The 18,845-nt window shown below is 40.8% G+C and overlaps 1 protein-coding gene across 2 annotated transcripts in view; it reads left to right on the top strand.

Annotated features, from left to right (window-relative positions):
• Positions 1-3,428, top strand: part of Enpp1 (ectonucleotide pyrophosphatase/phosphodiesterase 1) — a 64,012-nt gene extending 60,584 nt beyond the window's left edge. For both annotated transcript variants that reach the window (XM_038339390.2, XM_038339391.2), the window contains one exon: positions 2,148-3,428. In XM_038339390.2, coding sequence (XP_038195318.1) covers positions 2,148-2,318 — 171 coding nt within the window. In that variant the 3' untranslated portion in view covers positions 2,319-3,428. The remainder of the gene's footprint in view (positions 1-2,147) is intronic.
• The last annotated feature ends 15,417 nt before the right edge of the window (positions 3,429-18,845 follow it).

Below are 18,845 nucleotides of genomic sequence, written 5' to 3'. Positions count from 1 at the left end.
CGCCACCACCGCCCGGTGTAGTAAGTCTTAAACATTGTGTTATGGAGCAAATAACTGAAGTATCAATATAGGGACTTAAGCAAGGAAGGAGTCTTTCCTGTAACATGAACTTTAGCTGTATATGTCCGTGGTGCAGTGCTGTGAGGGCCCCAGGCCATTCCTCTCTTCAGTACTGTCACGCCTAGCATGTGACTTTGACTCACGTGAGCTAAAACCAGCTTCAGATTTTTAGATTCAACATTTATTTCAATTCTGCAGCAACCTGCCAAAATGAAAAGTCCGCCCCCAGTTTGTTCTTTCGTCAAAATGTTGTTGAGTGGCATGAGTCGAGCATCGAACCCCTTTTCTACTCTAACATCCCAAAAGAAAATGCTTTCCTTTGTTGATGGAAGCACAGATCCTAGTACTTTAATGACAACATACTTGGAAGATGCTAAATATTGGATCTGAACCAGAGGGAGTTTTTAAGGCATGCCACACATAGTTACTGATCCTTCTATTTCACCTCAGAAGGAGCGGCTGAAGATTAGTTTCATTAGGCAGAAGGAACAAACCCTTTATGCGTACTTTTTACCCATTCCTGTGGATGTTAGAAGAAATGGGAACTTCCTACTGATGAGGAATTCACGGATTTAGCTGTTCCCCCCAAAGCCAGAGTAAGGGTTATGGTAGAGAGGGAACTGAGTGTTGGGCAGTAGGAGACTGAAGTTAATGGGAAATGGGAAGTTGCTGATCTGCTTGGTATGGGAAGAGTCTGTTTATCATTTTCAACCCATAAGTCCAAAGAATACAGGAGGCTTTTTAAAACAATTCCATTTATTTATAATGTGTGTGTGTGTGTGTGTGTGTGTGTGTGTATGTGTGCGCGCTCATGCAAATGCCATGAAGATCTCAGAGAACAACTTTGAGGAGTTTATTCTTTTCCTTTCCCCACATTTGTCCTAGGGGTGAAACTCCTGTAGCCAAGTTTAGCAGCAAGGGCCTTTACCGCTGAGTCATCATCTTACTGGTCCTGTAGGCTTATTTTGATAAATGTCTTGCCATTTTCTCATGGCCATTTTCAGAAATGCATATAGCATATGGATATATGATTTCTACCCATAGTTCTCTGATTTAACCGTGATCTCTACTTCCAGAAAATCCACCTTTGGTTCTTTTCTGATCTTATATTATCAAGATCTTTAATTCTCTTTTGAAGTGAAATCACATTTTATGTATTTCCCAACCCCATTTTCATGTAGATATGATGATAACATATTCTTGTGGGAACAAGTTTGTGTAATACAGTTGCTCAGATTTTTATATTTGACCTTTAAAATCATCCTAGCACAGGCCCAGGAAAGATGCCCAATAGTTAAGAACATGGGTTGCTTTTTTAGTGGCCTTGGCTCAGATTCATAGCACCCACTTGGCAGCCAGCAACCATCTGCATAACTCTAGTTCCAGAGGACCTGATAATCTTGTCTGTTGTGGTACACAGATATACATGTTCGCAAAACACCCATACATCTAAAATTAAAAAAATAAATAAAACTCAATAAGTAAATAAACCACCCTAGAAGAATATGGTAAAGAAGTACAAATTCACTAGTCAAGTGGATTTTTAATAGGACGGGCATACAACCAGAATTTAGATCCATTTTTTCCCCATCTCTTCTCTACCATGCTATATAGTGCCCATTTTCTGTTTTGTTTGTTTGCTTGGTTGGTTTTTAGTTTTTGGAGACAGCGTTTCTCTGTGTAACCACCACCCTGGCTGTCCTGAACTCTCTCTGTAGACCAGGTTGACCTTGGACTCACAAAGATCCTCCTGCCTCTGTCTCCTGAGTGCTGGAATTAAAGGTCAGCACTACCACCACCCAGCTTCCCAGTATTTTTTAAGCCCCCAGGAAAGATTGTTCTTGCTTCTGTGCAATGTGTAGCCAGCTCTCCCCAGTTTCCTCTCTTTCCCTTGAATTGAATACATTTAATTCAACACACGTGTATGTATGTTGTATGTACTGGGAAATACACTACTCTAAAGTGTGGATTATGGCTAAAATGGATCCTATGACTTATTTCACGGCCCAAAGGCTGCATTGACTGAAATGGGAAGAGGGGGACCTTATTGGGAACGTTGCTAAGTTCTTCATTTTCCCACCTTCTAGCACGGGAAGCAGGAATCTTCGTGGATTGAAGAGTTGCTGACATTGCACAGAGCGCGGGTCAAAGACGTTGAGCTCATCACGGGACTCAGTTTCTACCATGAACTACAAGAGTCAGTTTCAGACCTGTTGAGGTTGAAAACATATTTGCCAATCTTTAGTCAAGAAGACTGATTTTTTTAATTAAAAAATGCACCATAAACCTTTTTGAGAAAATCTTATATTTTATACAGTCCTCTATACTTTCGCATTGTTTGGACGCTGTCAAGTGGAGCTAAAACGGGGCATCCTTTGCGATGCCTATTGTGGACCATGTGACACTCAGCATGTGTGACACTGGACATGCCAGCAGGGTGCTCCCATCCTGTGTCATGCAGATCTCCTGCATAAGGAATAAATGCATTATTAACATACTTCACTTCACACGTGGAGTGCTCTTGGGACTCCCGTAAGGGAGAAGGGACAGTGAACGTGGTCTGGGGACCTGACATTGGAATCTTGGTATTTGTAATAAAACTAAGTAAAAGACTGGGGTACTCCATGTCACATGAAAATTTAGAAAGTGGTTTTGGATTAAATTTAAGTTGGAGTTTCAGTTTTAACTAAAAATTTTTGGGATCCCATTTCTGTCTCCCCTCCAAAAGCCAAAATCATGAATCCTGTGCTTCTAAAGCAAGTTGTGATTGGATTTCTTCAGATTTAGTGAGTTTTACAAATTGGACGTTGGTGGAAAATTTGTGAGTTGACTATATCTAGCTGTCATAGAAATTGGACTCCACATTTACACACATACACAAAAAGTTCCTATTAGCTTCACTAGAAATAAACAAATATTGAAAACACCCCCTGAAAGTGGTTCTCTCAGGCCATTTAAAATTGGGCTTTATTTGGGTGAAACTTCAGAGAACTCCTTGGCACTTGTGTAGTGACATTTTTTGTTGAGAAGAGTGTTTTCCTCTGCACAAGGGACCCCGTCCGTGGGAGAAGAGCTTGGCCTGGCTTAGCTCTTTGGGTTGAGGCTATGTGGAGCTGAAGAGAATTTTTCACCCATCACTTAGCATCCTCACTGTGGACCTGACCAGTGAAGGTGATTTCTCCTCTGCATTGACTGTGCCCTTGCTCCATCCTGTGAACTTTCAAAGGCTATGTTAAATCGTAGGTTTCCTGGGTCCACATTGGCCTAATATTAGTCTACCAAAGATTTTCATACATCTTTCATAGGATAATCATTCTTTGTGTCCTCCAGAAAGATGTTTAAACAATAAAACTTGTAATCAAAATGTACTTAGTAACTTAGAAAGTGTCATTTTTATTTTAGTTTAGTCTCCTAAACTGTGGTGGGTGCATTTTCCAGTCTGTTCTTTCCACGCTCAGTTTTTGTATTTTCTGTCACTGTGTCTAATGCTCTATTTAGTTTTGTTTTGCCTCTTATGCGTTCTGCTGTTGAGACTTCCCGTTTGTTTTACACAGAAGCTATTGTTTTATTTCTAAAATGTCATCTGTTTGTTTCTATTTGCTGGGAAATTTTGTCAATTCCATTGACAGTTTGTTTCTGTGTGTCTGCCATTGCCTGTTGAAACATTTTTTATAACGGCTGCTGTCCAGTTCCAGCTCCCTCATTCCAACAATTCCTGATGCCAGTGTTCGCATCTATAGAGAGTGGGTGGGTTTTTCGTTTTCTCAATCTGTTTTTTCTGCCTTTAATGAGTGGTTTTTCAATTAAAACCTGGATGTTTCAGGCATTCTGCTTTTAAGACACTGAATCTTGCATAAATCTTCTCTGACATCATCCTAGCAGGAGTAGTGCTGCCTGCGACTACAGGCTGCCTGCGACTGGGAGCTGAAGCATCCCACCTACCTCTACCGGTACTGGGATGAGAAGAGGTAAGCAGGGTGGGAACACAGCTCTCTGTTAGTTCACTGCTGATGCCTTCCTTGCAGTGATGTGAGCCTTACCCCTGTTCCCGTGTGGTATCCTTCATTACCACTGGGTGGGGATGAGGTTCTCACTTCCTACTCAGCCTTCCCCGCTGCTGCCCTGGCCTTGGAGCTGGGCACCGCTTTACAGCTTGCCATTGGTACAAATCTAGGTTCCCCATATCTTCGTTGGTGTGTGTGTGTGTATGTGTGTGTTGGGTGGCAGGAGATAGTTCTTTCTGAGCAGTTCATTGGAGCAGAATAGATTTTGTTTGTATTTTACTCCACTCATTCAAGGCTCTTTGGATGGGGAGAGCGCATCTTGCTCCCTTCCCACTCTGGTGTTTTCATGTTGCTCCTTCATCATTAAGTCTAAGTAAGATAGATGACCTAAAAGAAAAACTTAGAACACAGTCCAACACTATTGAGTCCTGAGGTACTCAAATCTGCCTAGCTATTATTCAGTCTTCCTGTGCTTCTTTTATCTGTAATCTAAGGGCCCTTTCTGCAATTATGTGCTTCCCTTTTGTAGAAGTGTCTCATTGATTCTTTTAGGCTCTTTAAGACACTCAAAGTTACATGGCCCACTTGCTGTGAGGCATCCTAGCAGAGCGTCACTAAATGGATAGATGCCTGTTTTCTGAACAAGATACCAAAGAGTCAAAAAGGAACGGGTTATGGCCGGGCGGTGGTGGCGCACGCCTTTAATCCCAGCACTCGGGAGGCAGAGGCAGAGGCAGGCGGATCTCTGAGTTTGAGGCCAGCCTGGTCTACAAGAGCTAGTTCCAGGACAGGCTCTAGAAACTACAGGGAAACCCTGTCTCGAAAAACCAAAAAAAAAAAAAAAAAAAAAAAAAAGGAACGGGTTATAATTGCTGTAGCCTTGAGGAAACAGAGAAGGCAGCATAAGTGTGAATGGACACTAAAGAGTAGGGACTGTTAGTGAAACCAGAAAAGAGATACTGGGTATTCCTTGGCAAATAAATACACATACACACACACACACACACATACACGCACGCACGCACTCACACACAGACGCATACTCAGCCACTCACACTCCACAGATGACAGAATTAATTCAGAGTCCATAGCTCTTGGGGGCTGCCAGCATATAAAAGGTGGCTTTATCCTATCTTTTTCTGGTGAAGGCTATTATGCAAAATGAAACCCCCCTTTAATGCTGGGAAGGTGGTGGAGAATGCCTTTAAACCAAACACTTGGGAGACAGAGGCAGACAGATCTTTGAGTTTGAGGCCAGCACGGTCTAAAGGGTGAGTTCCAGAACATTCAGGGCTACATGAGTAAACCCTGTCTTAAAAAGAAAAAAAAAAGAGGAGGAAGAAGAGGAGGAAATTGAGGAAAGTGTTAGTGAGAAGAGGGGAAAAGGCAAGAGAAAAAGGAAGAGACTAGAAGGCTGGTGGATGGGAAGGAGAAGAGGGGAGAGCAGGACCAGAGATGGAAGGGAAAGAAGGGGTAGGGGAAAAGAAAAATGTCTGGACTCCTATGGCTTCCTCACTAGCCAAATCCCAGCGCCTTCTAAATCACCATTTCATTAAGCCTTCCCATAATGTATTGCTTAAAGACTTTCAAGTACCAGAGAAAGACCATAACAGGAAGAATGCAAACCTTCCAGAGTCTGCAGAGCTAGTGAGTCTGAGAGGTCATGGACCGATTGGTTGATGGGGCTGTGGGGAAGACACTTGTTCAAGGAGTTGGAATGAGGTAGATAGAGCAGATGACTATCTCCTCAAGAGGTTTGTCCCCATGACTTTTTTTCTGTTATTAGCCACAGTCAACTTCTGTCCTGTGGGGTACATGCTTATCTACCAGAGGAACTGGCAACTTGAACTTTGAGACAGTCTCACCGACTGCTCTTCATGTGGAAGCTTGTAACAGGAACAGGGTGATGGTAATGCATTTATATGCACTAAATAAAATTTTATCGTGGCTACAAAGCAGGGGTATTTGGAGAGTGATTTGGGGCAGTCTAAACATTGTAAAAGACAAAAAACATTTCTTCTCCAGGATATAGGTGTGTCTACACTAAGAAATGTGGACTCACTAATAAAACTTTAATATGCTGACTCCTGGCAGCTTTCCTAGGTGGCCATGTGTGCAGGGTGGGGCGGGGGAGGGGTGGGGTTCCCCATAGAAAATGATACTGAGTCCAAGTGCTGTTGACACTAAACCACAGCTGCATGGTTGGAAGGAGAAAAAGAAGTAAAGTTCACTTCGGGTTCATGGAGTAAACACTGTCACCCTGTAAGCTGTGTCCTCTTTGGGGAACAAGTACATGTGATCTTCATGCTCGTGTCTCTAATAGTCTAAAACCAGACGAAAGGTCACCAACTTGTAGCAGCTATAGACATCTTCAGTGGGAGATTGTTAACATTTATCCTTTCCACTGTGGCTGAAGAAAAAAGAGTATTTAGAAACTGTATCTATTACCAGAAATTATTAGCACATGAAATATGTCTTAATTTTGTACAAATGGAAGAATCAACATCGATGCCAAAGAAATCTGCATAAAAAGCTAAGCTTTTCTTCTGTTGCTTTGTATGGTTTTCTTGGCTTCTTCCTGTTTTGTAAAGAAACTTCTTATCATGTTAGTTTAAAGTGTGACTGACTTCCACTTACTGCCCCTCTTCCCCAATGCTGTTTGAATTTAATTTTATGCTCAAGAATAAATATCAGTTCAGGGAGAATTTCAAGGCTATATTAAGAATAATTAATAATTTGACTTAAATTTCTAATTCTATTACCTACCAAAAATTCAGAATTCAGCATATGGAGACACGGCTCAGCAGCTGAGGCACTGACTGCTCTTCCAGAGGACCTAGATTCACTCTCCATTCCCCTCATTGAGGCTCACAGTTCTCTAACTCCAGTTGCTCAGGATCCAGCAGCCTCTTCTGGCCCCTGCATGTGGTGTGTGCAAGCAAAACACTCATACACATAAGATAAAAAAAAAATCAAAATTCCAAAGTAGAATTCACTTCATCCTTCACTTAGTAAAGATGCAGAACAGTATTATACAAGAAGAAAAGTGTTAATGCTAATTTTGTGTTAGAATATCTAGATATTTTTCACTATAAAAAATGTTAATGGAGCTGGACTTGGAGGCACTCTCAGCACTGAGGGGCTGAGGCAGGAGAATCATGAGTTCAAGGTCAGCTTGAAATATATATAAAATACTATCTGAAATCCAAACAACACAAAACAAGCTGGGTAACAGTGGTGCACACCTTTAATCCCAGCACTTGGGAAACAGTGGCAGCTGAATCTCTGTGAGTTTGAGGCCAGCCTAGTCTACAGAGCTAGTTTCAGGGCTATACAGAGAAATCCTGTCTCAAAAAAAAAAAGATTAAAAAAATGAAACTGTTCACAGCTATAAATGGAACAGTGTGCTGCTTGTGGCAAAAAGGCTTAGGAATTAAAAGTTTGTGATGGAAAATTTGAAAGTATTTTAAACGAGATAAAATTTCTTAGTTTAATGGATGCGTTTCATTGCTCAAATTTGCAATTTTTAAAGATTTTGGATTACTCTTCTAACTTTGGATGCTTGTAATAGACTGATCTGTACCTGGACAATTTTACTGTTTTGACAAGCTACTCATGCATATTAAGTTGCAAACAGAAGCAAGGCTGTGAATCCATGGAGCTTCCTGTGTTTATTTCTAAGACGTAGCCACTGTGTTATCAACAGCCAGCCCATCATTAACACAGAAATCTGATAATATTTAACCAGAGCAGGACTAGCAGTGGATTCTGAAGCTGTGCTTTTCCCATATCAGAGTGTGAGGCATTCAGGGTAAGTTGGGGTAGCGGGAGGACAGGCGGAATTTCCCTTGGTGCTCACTTGTGAAAAATAACCTTTAACAGTGGTTCTCAACCTATGGGTAGAGAGCCCTTTTGGGTCACATGTCAGATATTTACATTACAACCCATAACAGTAGCAAAATTGTAGTTATGAAGTGGTCACAAATAATTCTATGGTTGGGGGTCACCACAACCTGAGGAACTATATTAAAGGGCTGCAGTATTAGGAAGAAAGGGAGTCACTGACTTAGTACAAGATCTATCAGTCTCTCAAGATATGAAATAGCAGACAATGTCTGTTCCAAGGTATAGGCAGACTTGTCCATCAAGGATGCTGGCTCAGTTCTGTCCTGCCAATCATTCCCACATAATCACACTGAGACTTAATATCAATTATAAATGCTCAGTCAATAGCTCAGGCTTATTACTAACTAGTTCTTACAACTTAAATTAACCCATTTCTATTTATCTGTGTGCTGCCCCAAGGCTCTCCTGAATGTCCTGCTTCCTTTCCATCTGCCTGGCAACTCCTCTGACTCTGCCCTTCTTCTTCCCAGCATTCTCTCTGCCCACAAAATCCTGCCTAGCCATCAGTCAATCAACTTTTTATTAAATTTGAGAGCAATACATATTTACAGTATACAAAGATTGTTCCACAGCATTTCTCCCTTTTTGTCTAATTAAAAAGGAAGGCTTTAATTTTAACATAGTAAAATTATTTGCAACAAAATGGTTATCAAGTAAGAATTACAGTTATAATATCCAGTCCACTTGTGTTTGGCAAAATAGAGAAAATACTCCATCAGCTGTTCTTTCCTGAAGAATCCAGAGCTTCATACCTAATTTACTTCCTACCATGATTATGGAGAGTTGTAATTGTAACATTCTAGTCTTCAACCTCCTCAAAAACCTGAGAAAAAATAGTATTACCTGAGTAAATGGGAAGTGCAAAACATACAACTTCCAATTCTAAGAAATGATAGAAACAGCTGACTGCCTGGACAGTCAGCCATGGTCCTCTGTAATGTTAGAACATCTATCTTCAGCCTGCAGACCTTCTGTAAAGCAGGAATTTTGAAGGACTGATCTACTTTGTCTTGGAAAAGTTTGGTAGTCACTTTCTTTTGTGTACTGATTCTCCAATTTGGATAACATACTGTCAGCAATTGGGACAAGGGCAGTTTCTTGTCCAGTGGCTAATTTTTGCCACAAAGAAAGAAAACTCCATATGAATTTTCTTTGATGTCCATCATCTTATCTGAATTAGTTTGGTGCTACCAGGAGCAGACATGTCTCGTTGTCATAGAATGCCTTATATTATTAAAATATCTTAAATTCCATTGTCTGTAAATTTCTGAAGTGTATCTAAAATCTACCTGTCTATCTAAAATATATCTCTGTTTGACCTAACATGGTTACAAGTTTGATTATAATAGGTGGCTAACAACCTGAATTTCTTTATTATTCTAAATAGTTTTAATAATAACTTTTAAGGACTAGAAATTTATATTACATTGTTAATTGCATAGGTATAATACCTTAAACAAAAGTAGAAATGTATGTATGATATGTTCTAACAAAAATAGTCTTGAATTTGTGCAAAAATATCTCAAACAAGAGTAGAAACATATATACAAAATAACAAAAATAACTTTAAATTAGTATCAATAAGCCAAAATCCATACCAATGTGAAATATTTTGAGATTGGATAATTAGTTTTGGATTAAAGTAGATTCAATAATCTACTCCTTTATTCTCATTCTTTCTATATCATATTCCCTGTTTTTTCCTTTAGAGAGAGTTCTTTGAATTTAACTCTTGTCTAACTTAATGAATTAACTTATTTTTTCTATGACCAATATAATCCAATGTGTCCGGGCAGCTGTAGCTCCTTCATTAGCAATCAGAAAATCTAAAGACAACACAGTAACATACAGAATCCAGATTCTCTGTGCATCTTTATGCAGCTTATTGTTTTTTATTACTTTAGTCCTTTATTATTATTATTTTTGAACTACTTTTTACTACTATGAACTACTATGATTGTCTCTACCCTTTTTCTTTTCTCTCCCAAGTCTATTTATACTTTTAAACACATTGTAACCCATTAGAGGTTTTTTCCCCAACTGGATCTGTCCTTACTGAGCATCTGAATTGTTTTTGATCCAATAAGATGAATCTTAAACTGCCATGTCAGCAGAATAACTCAGCATAGTGCTTGGCATCAGGTGGCTACCTTCTCCCACAGGCAACTGCTGGGATACGTGTCTAAGTACTGCAGTCAACACGACAGACAGGAGACTAGGAAACTGTGTTTAGTTCCTTTTTGTGTGTTTAGAACATTTTAAGGCTTTCTCAGGTTTTATGTGGACATAGGTGCTGGATGTTTTGGCACCACATATTGGTGGAGCTCCTCTGTGTCTTGGCAGCCACTCACAAATAACCATTCAGAGACTTACTAATTATAAAGGCTTGGTTGATAGCTCGGCTTATTACTATCTAGCTCTTATAACTTAAATCAACCCATTTTTATTCATTTATCTGCTGCCCCAAGGCATATGGCTTTTTACCACTCCTGCATGTCCCTCTTCCTTTCCCTCTGCTTGGAGACAACTCTGCCTTGAAAATCCTGCCTACCCATCAGCCAATCAGTTTTTTTTTTAACAACAATGAAGACAATTCATATTTACAGTGTGCAAAGATTGCTCCACAGCACCAAGGTGACTTGTACTTGTTATGTGACTGTAACATGGCTGCAGATGTATAACACAACTTGGTGATATCCTGTAGCCTCTGAATAGTGTGGGTAGATGGCTATATACCTAGAAGTTGTACCTGTACTCTAGACACAAAACCAAATACAAGGTTGCTAATGGCAGTGTCTACAACCATCAGAGGAAATAGAGTAGTTTCAAGATTACTCAGATGCTTTGCACATTTTGGCAATAAAATACCTTATTAAAACAATTTAGGAAAGAATATATTTATCCTAGATTGTAGTTGTAAGGAAATTCAGTTTATTGTGGCAGAAAAAACCCTCAGAAGCAGGTGCATTAGGCCTGCCTATTACCTGCAGTAAGGAAGAAGAGATAACGAAGGAAGTGTGGCAGCCAACAAAACCTCAAAGCCTGCCCAATGTTTTCTCTTGCTAGAGTGCCACCTTCCTGAAGATTCCACGATTTTCCCAGATAGACCCACCAGTGGGATCATGTGTTCAAAGACCTACAGGGGGCACAGTACATTCAAACAACAGGAGTGATGTGGTTACAAGTGTCAAGGCTCCAAGGACCTGGCATGAGCTTTTCCTAAAGAGAACACCATCATTATAAACTTCATAAGGCAACAGAGATGGCCCAAGAAGCTGTGCTATAAACAATTCCCAGCCTAGGCTCCTGATAAGCTTGTTGAGACTATAGCCTTTGAGCTTATTTCCCAGAATGGTAGCTAATAAACTTTATGGTCTGAGAGTGCACGATTTCACAGAGACTATAATTCAATATATCATTGATAAATAAATCAGGATTATTTTTTCCTAGTGGTTATAAACATGTTTTCATATTGACAGATAATTTTTTAGATATTTATTGTCATGGTGCTAAAGTCATGTGCTATTAAGAGCACAAGAAAAACTTTACATTCATTTCTAGTACAGACGTCAATCTGTGTTCCTTAAAAAGGTACTCAGGTGAAGAAAATGCCAACCCTTTTTTTTTCATGGACCAACCCTTCCAAAACATTCACTTGAGAGCAAAGGCATTGCAGAAGAGCTAGGAGATAAGTACATAGAATACACATGGTACTTTCAATGGTATATTTTCATTTTTATATGTATTTAATTCTGTTTTTGTTTCTTGTTTGTTTTTGAGACAAGGTCATGTGTTCTCAGGCTGCCATCAATACCTATGTGATGGCAGAAGTTACAAAATGATCCCACACTAGTTCAGAATTATGTTATTTATTTAGGAGAGACTTACAGATCACTGTCCTAGATCATGGACCTTTGCATGAAGGGGGAACAGCAACCAAGAGTCTAGCAGCCATAAGTGAGAGCCGGAAGCAAGAGAGTGAGCACAAGCTTTACAGCAGCATTTATATATAAGAGACCATGCCCAAGTGGGCTGGTATCTTAAAGGCTATTGGCTGAAGGAGCAGAAGGAGCTCCCACAGCATCTATGTACCTGAGGCTGACTTGGAACTCATGATCCTCCTTCTACCTCCCAAGTACTTTTACTTATAGATATTTACCACTGCACAAAACAAATTTGTTTTAATTAATAAAAGTTAAATTGCCTCTCAAGGCAATATACTTTCATACGTATTCTGGCAAGTCCACCGTATGGAAAGTCTGCTGGGTTGTGAATGAAAGAGTGAAGAAAACATTTGCCGTCTTAAGCATGAAGCGCTCTAGGAGCTTAGAGTGCTCTTCAGCTGCACAGTGCCCGCAGAAACACTCACTTGGCAAAAGTGGATGTGTGTGCAGGTGTCTGGGCTACCACACCCACCAACTCCACCTCAGACCTTCTGGAAAGGGGTAAGAACTGGCTGGAGCCAGTCGGCAGCTGGAACAAGTCAATTCCCATCAGCTTCCTGGCATCTTCTTAGGGAGGAGCCATGCTTCTCTATTACTTCCTGAAATCCAGAGTCATGGAGTGAGCCTAGGCTCAGAGTCAGAGAAGTAAATGGTGCCAGGTGTCCCCACAATCATCCTACCCCTCCGGTGTCCCATGAAAGGTTCGGAGTGACAATGGACTATCAATGTTCACATGCCCAATGAATCATTAATTCTGAGTTACCAAGGAATCTCTGAAGACAGATAACATGATGCTGCTCATGCTGCTGGCTACTTCTTTTACTTCAAACTTTTGTGCTAAATGGCTTCCATGCTTTCTCAATAAGTCTGTAGTAGGAAAACTCTAATCCTAACCTTGGTGAGGAACTTGAACCTGGCCAATCATGTGCTTTAGACAGGCATAGTAATAAAGCTTCACAGAGGTACAGCATAAACACACACAATACATCTTAAACTGATATTCCCCAACAAGAAACTGAGGAGGAATGAGGGTAAAGGGGAGGGGGGACAGAACACTCCAGAGGCAAAGAGAAGAAGGGGAAGTGTTTCGTTATCCTCTTTTCAACCTTCCTAACACTGCAACCCTTAACACAGTTCCTCATGTTGTGGTGACCCTAACCATAAAATTATTTCATTGCTATGTCATAACTGTAATTTTGCTATTCTTGTGAATTGTACGAATGCCAGTTCATACATTTAAACATGGTGTCACGGTGTCTGTTTAAAATCACATTCATGATGTTCAAGTTCACTCTTCGAGGTAGTGTGTGTGTGTGTGTGTGTGTGTGTGTGTGTGTGTGTAGAAAACACGAGAGCCTGGATTCAATACCTCTAATACTAATGTGAAAAGCCAGGCATAGCCTGACACAACCAGGTTTATTCCTTTAACCCCAACTGGGGCACACAGACAGCAGGTACCCTTGCTCACTGAGCCATCTCCTCACATCCCATGGAACAGATCTTATTGATCTGTTAATCTTAAATGAATGTGTCAACCGTGAAACGAGCAGGAACTTACTTCTAAAAAGAGAGCACTGTGAATCAAGAAAGGTGAATGCTTGACTGAAAAGTGAGCGAGGCTGTGGGTTTATAGGCATTAACAGGCAGAAGATACAAAATTTAACAAACACAGAAAAGTATTTCCCCCATTTATTAAGTCATACATGAATCAGTGTATTTCTATGCTTAGCAAATCAGAGTAGATGCAAAATTGACACCATCCCAGCAAAGGCGGGGCCCTGGACAGTCCTATCTTGGGGGCTGTTATATAAATTGCTGTAGTGTATCTAAGAATAACCTGATGATTTGTTCCAAGTAATCAAAGCATAGTTCATAAACTATAGCATGGATTTCAGTTCTTTGTTTTAAGGAAAGCATTGTACAATTTTAGAAAAATACAAGGATGCAGAATTTAAACAAATTGGCTCATTAGAGAAATTACAGCACACTCACACAGAAGGGCATGATTTAACAATCTGGCACTTGTTTGCATTATCAATGTGGAAAGTTTTAGAACATGTAAATATAAACAACAACTTCCTAAGTAGCAGTGGTTCGTTTTGGTGAAGGCGACAACAAACTACTCCCCCTTCTCCTCTTTGCCTCTGGGCTTTTCTGTTCCTCCCCTTCACCCTCATTCCTTTTCAGTTTCTGGTTGTGGAATATTAGCTTAAGACGTTACATTCATTGATGTTGTGGAATATTTGTTTAACGATGCAAAGGTGTATTGCATTCTTCTGTGTTGTATTTGTTTTACTCTGTGATGCTGTGTTACTTTACCTGCCTAAAATACCTGATTGGTCTAATTAAGAGCCGAGCAGCCAATAACTAGATAGGAGAGAGAAAGAGGTGTGGCTGGCTGGCAGAGAAAACAAATAGGAGGAGAAATTTAGGGAAGAAGAGAGGGGACTCTAGGGGCTAGCCACCCAGTCACACGGCCAGTCACGGAGTAAGAAGGAGAGAATGATATATAGAATAGAGAAAGGTAAAAAGCCCAGAGGCAAAAACATAGTTAAAAAGAAATGGGATGATTTAAGTTCAAAAACTTGACTAGAAACAAGCCAAGCTAAGACTGGGCATTCATAAGTGAGAATAAGCCTCTATGTACTTATTTGGGAGCTGAAAGAGCTAAAAACAAAACGAAACAAAACAAAACAAAATCTACAAAGTCTCTTCTCACTCTTGCACTGGTTTTTGACCTTCCTAATGCTGCAACCCTTTAATACAGTGTCTCATGTTGTGACCCCAACCATAACATCATTCCATTGTTACTTCATAATGATAGTTTTGCTACTTTTATGATCTGTAATGTAAATATCAGATATGCGGGATATCTGATATATGACCCCTGTGCAAAGGTCCTTTGACCTCTGAAGGGGTTGCCTGCAGGGCAATATTATACAGGCCACATATTTCTGTATTGCACGAACAGTCAGGCTCTCAAGCCACGGTGGCAACTGAGTGCTAAAAGCATCTTCAGGCTGGCTGTCTCGGGAGCTCAGGCTAAACTGATGTTGTTCTGCTCCTCCTTTGTAATTATGGAGATCACCTGAAAAGTGTTAATTCCAAGCTAGTGACAGAGCTGCGGATGTGACTTTAGTTCTGCTACCCTGGAAACAGAATGCTAGTGAACTTCCCCCTCAGTTTACCTCGTGGAGAATAAACATGGGTGATCTTCAGGATTTGAATGAACCCTGAGATTCCCTTTCTGTGTGAACTGCGTCTCAATTATTCCTGCACCTCCACGCCAGTCCAAAGAGATAGTCTATGTTGGGGTTTGGACCCTGACAGTTGCCACCCTCAGGTTGAGAGCTGCTGTTCTAGAAGTTATTGTCCTGGAAGTGTAGGCACAGTGCTGCAAGTGTTTCCCTAGGGGTTGATCACGCTATGTAATGGATGCTGTGTAAGGAGAATTGAGAGACCGCCTCAGCCTCCCCTATGGTCATGAGAGGCAGTCTAGGTTGCTAGACAAAGAAAGACAGTGCGAAGAGGGAGGCTGCACTGACACCTGTCATTAAGACCTCACACAAGGGCAAGACCACCGCAGACTCTCAGGCTCTAGTGGAGATGCTCCATGCCTCTTGCTGAGTGAGTGACCGCAGGACAGAGCACAGCAGAGCCACCTGGATAAGCACAGACTGTCCTCGGGATTCTGGGAAATGAACGTTGTCCTGTGAAGCCAACCCATTGTTGTTGGCTGTTGTTGCCTTAACGAGATATGACACTCAATTTGTAACCCAAATCTGTCAGAAGAGGGAGGAGAAAAGTTACAATACGCTGCCTGATTTTCTTTTCTTTTTAAATTTTTTTCATTTTTGAAATTGAAATATTATGCCATTTTATCCCTCTTGTTCCTCCCTCCAACTCTTCCCCTGTAACGTGCCTACTGTTCCTCATGCTCTCCGAATATTTTTCTTCTTCTATAGGAAGATTGGTAAGAAAAGTCAGAGATGCGGCTGCGTTCTCATTCGGAACCTTTCCTGTATTTCAGAAGCTGTTGTTGACATTTCTCCAGCAGAGAGGGAAGGGAGGGTAAACCATTCTTGTGCTGAGCTTTTCCTTGCAAGACAATCTTCCTCTTTGAATATATTCTGAATTGTGTGACTGAAATTAATTACAGTCCCATCAAGGAACCAACCTAGGGCCATAGTTCTAGGACATCTGTGCTTTTAAAACTCAGCCAGGGCCATTGGCAGGTAGGTTCCTGCCCATCACATCCAGGTTCTGTTGCACAGATTTTCTTCCGGGTAGATACCGCATAATTCCTAGGCTGGTGGTGATCTTCAGAGAAGCACTTGACATAGATACAATGACCAACAATTCTGTTTGTGCTTCTTCCTTAAGTGTAGATGTTTATTCCTTAAAGAGACAATGCTGAGTTAAAAATCGAGACATAAGCCGCTTGCACATGGGGGCTGATTCCATATTCCTGTATAGACAGCAGCAGGATTTGTCATGGCCAAAGGGAGAAAACAACGTAGGTGTTCACTGACACACGCACAGAACGAGGTGACGCATGCAGTGGTATGGTATTCCGTTACAGGCAGCAACTTGAACGGACCTGGAGGAATCAAGGCCAAACAAAATAAGAAGATTCTCTATTGTTCCACCGGATGAGACCTATCTAAATAAGTCATATTTGTAGACACAGATGTAGGTAATGTGGCAGTTATCTGGAGTTAAGGGAAAGGAAATGAAGAGCCATTCAATGCTCTGGAGAATGAACATTTGATACCTCTTGCCAGACAACGAAAATATATTTAATGCTTCTGAAAGGTACTTTGCTTCATTCAAATTAATTATAAAGCAGAACTTTATATGTTTTGTTTTTGAAACTATCACTTACGAAACCATGATGGGAATTGAAGGATGGGTTGACATAATAGATGTTTAAGTCTTGGGTGCCGATGGAAAACGTGTAAGATTGTTACTAATATGAAACAAACAAACAAACAAACAAACAAACAAATTTCTTTTTACAAGATCAGTAAAATGCATCCCTGTGTTAGAACATTGGAGCTGCAGAGCCTGAGCATGTTTAAAGCTGAAAAGGGTACTAAGGAATTGTTCGCCCCCTGCTGGCCAGTCTTGGAATTGTTCTGCTTGAAGAAATAACAGGATTGTAGGAATGAGAACACTTTCAGTAAGGCGTTCTTGTTACTAAAGAGTAAATAGTTTTTATTCACCAAAATATTTCCTGTGAGAGCATCAGACTCCTAAATCCATCACCTGAAATTACTCACTCATGTATTCTTTTGCTCATTAAAATAAGCACACTTGCCAGCCTTTATTTAAGCCCCACTATGTGTTGCAGTTTGAAAAAGACGACATTGCTATGAGCTTAAACTTATCTTCTAATAGAGGAATACAAACACGCAAGTCAGGAAATAAAGTGTTGTGAGATAATAAATGTGATAGAAGCCGCCTTGATCCTAGAGTATAAGGATTAGGCAACGGGGAGTAAACAGGTCTTACAGGTTTGTAATTAGTAAATTGGATTTCTGCCCTTCGAATTCACTTAAAAAGATGGTTTGTGTGTGTGTGTGTGTGTGTGTGTGTGTGTGTGCGTGCATATGTGTGTATGTGTGTATGTATATGTATGTATGCATGTATGTATGTGTATTTCCATGTAATTTTATCATATGTGTATATCTGGAAATGCTACTATAACAAGGATGGAGAATTATCCCCCCACACATGTTTTCTGGGGTTACCCCCCTATTCACACACACCTCCTTCCTCCACCATCCCTGAACCCTGGGAACCATCAGTACTGTGAAACACTATCCCTGGGGAGACATACTCAAATGTCTACTTACTCCATAAAGGGAACTGATGAACGACTGAGTATGGATACTCCAAGGTCCAACTTGGTGAGCCTATGAGGTTCACTAAGGTTACTTGCAGGAGTGGAAATAACTCAAGGACAGCTGCATCACCCAAGTCCATTCCAGCATGGGTGACAGTTCATGACAGCTGGAAACCTGGAGCTGGGTGCACAACAGGCTGGAGACAGTCTCCTTGGGGTACCCTGGGTGGCCTGAATCGTTTTCAGGTAGCTTTGATGACCTCCTGGCAGCTCAGCTGGTCACTGTTTCTTCCAGAGGGCTCAGCTGGTCTATCCATAGGTGTCTCACAGTAGTCTCTTGCAGCTTTCTCTATGTTTACGGAAGAAGGGGCCTGGGGTATCTGATCAGTTCTTGGGGACTTTCTGAATTTTTTTTTGTTTTTTTACAAGATGGAATATCTCATATTCCCTGACAGCACCCCACTGTCTCAGTTTTCTAACATCCTGCATCTCAGTGAACCTCCCTCTAAGGCGGAAGGATTTAATCTCAGAGAAACTGTCAGACAGCAGTTAGTCGGTTGGAAGATGATGTTCCACCCAGGGATGACCTCTGACTCAGACAGATGTGGAAACTAAACTTCATGTCAGTGCAGAGAATTCAGATATCATTTCAGGAACTTTACATAAATACACCATGTGACCTTTTGGAACTGGTCTCACACTTGGCACACCTTCCTGCCATCGGTCCAATTGTGTGGTGTTGTTTATTACCAAATAGCATTCTTGGCATGGGTGTACAATTTAGACTACTCGTTCACTTCTGATGGACGTTTTGGGAACTGTTTCTAGTTTTTCATCTGTTCCATAGAGAATGACAACAAGGTCCCCAGGTTTTTGTGTGAGGACGATGCTTTTGTTTGTGTGTTTAATGGTTGGGATAAAAACCGCTGTGACATACAGGAAGCAGATATGTAGATCTTTGTTTCAGAAACCAACTGTTTTCCACAGCAGCTGTAACATTCTACATGGTCACGGCATTCTACAGTCATTCATTTTTCATTTTTGCTTTTGTAGGTATTTAGTGATATCTCAAAGTAGTCACAA

This window comes from Arvicola amphibius, chromosome 8, assembly GCF_903992535.2.
Source record: "Arvicola amphibius chromosome 8, mArvAmp1.2, whole genome shotgun sequence".
Lineage (NCBI taxonomy): Eukaryota > Metazoa > Chordata > Mammalia > Rodentia > Cricetidae > Arvicola > Arvicola amphibius.
This window is presented reverse-complemented; position numbering and strand designations above follow the sequence as displayed.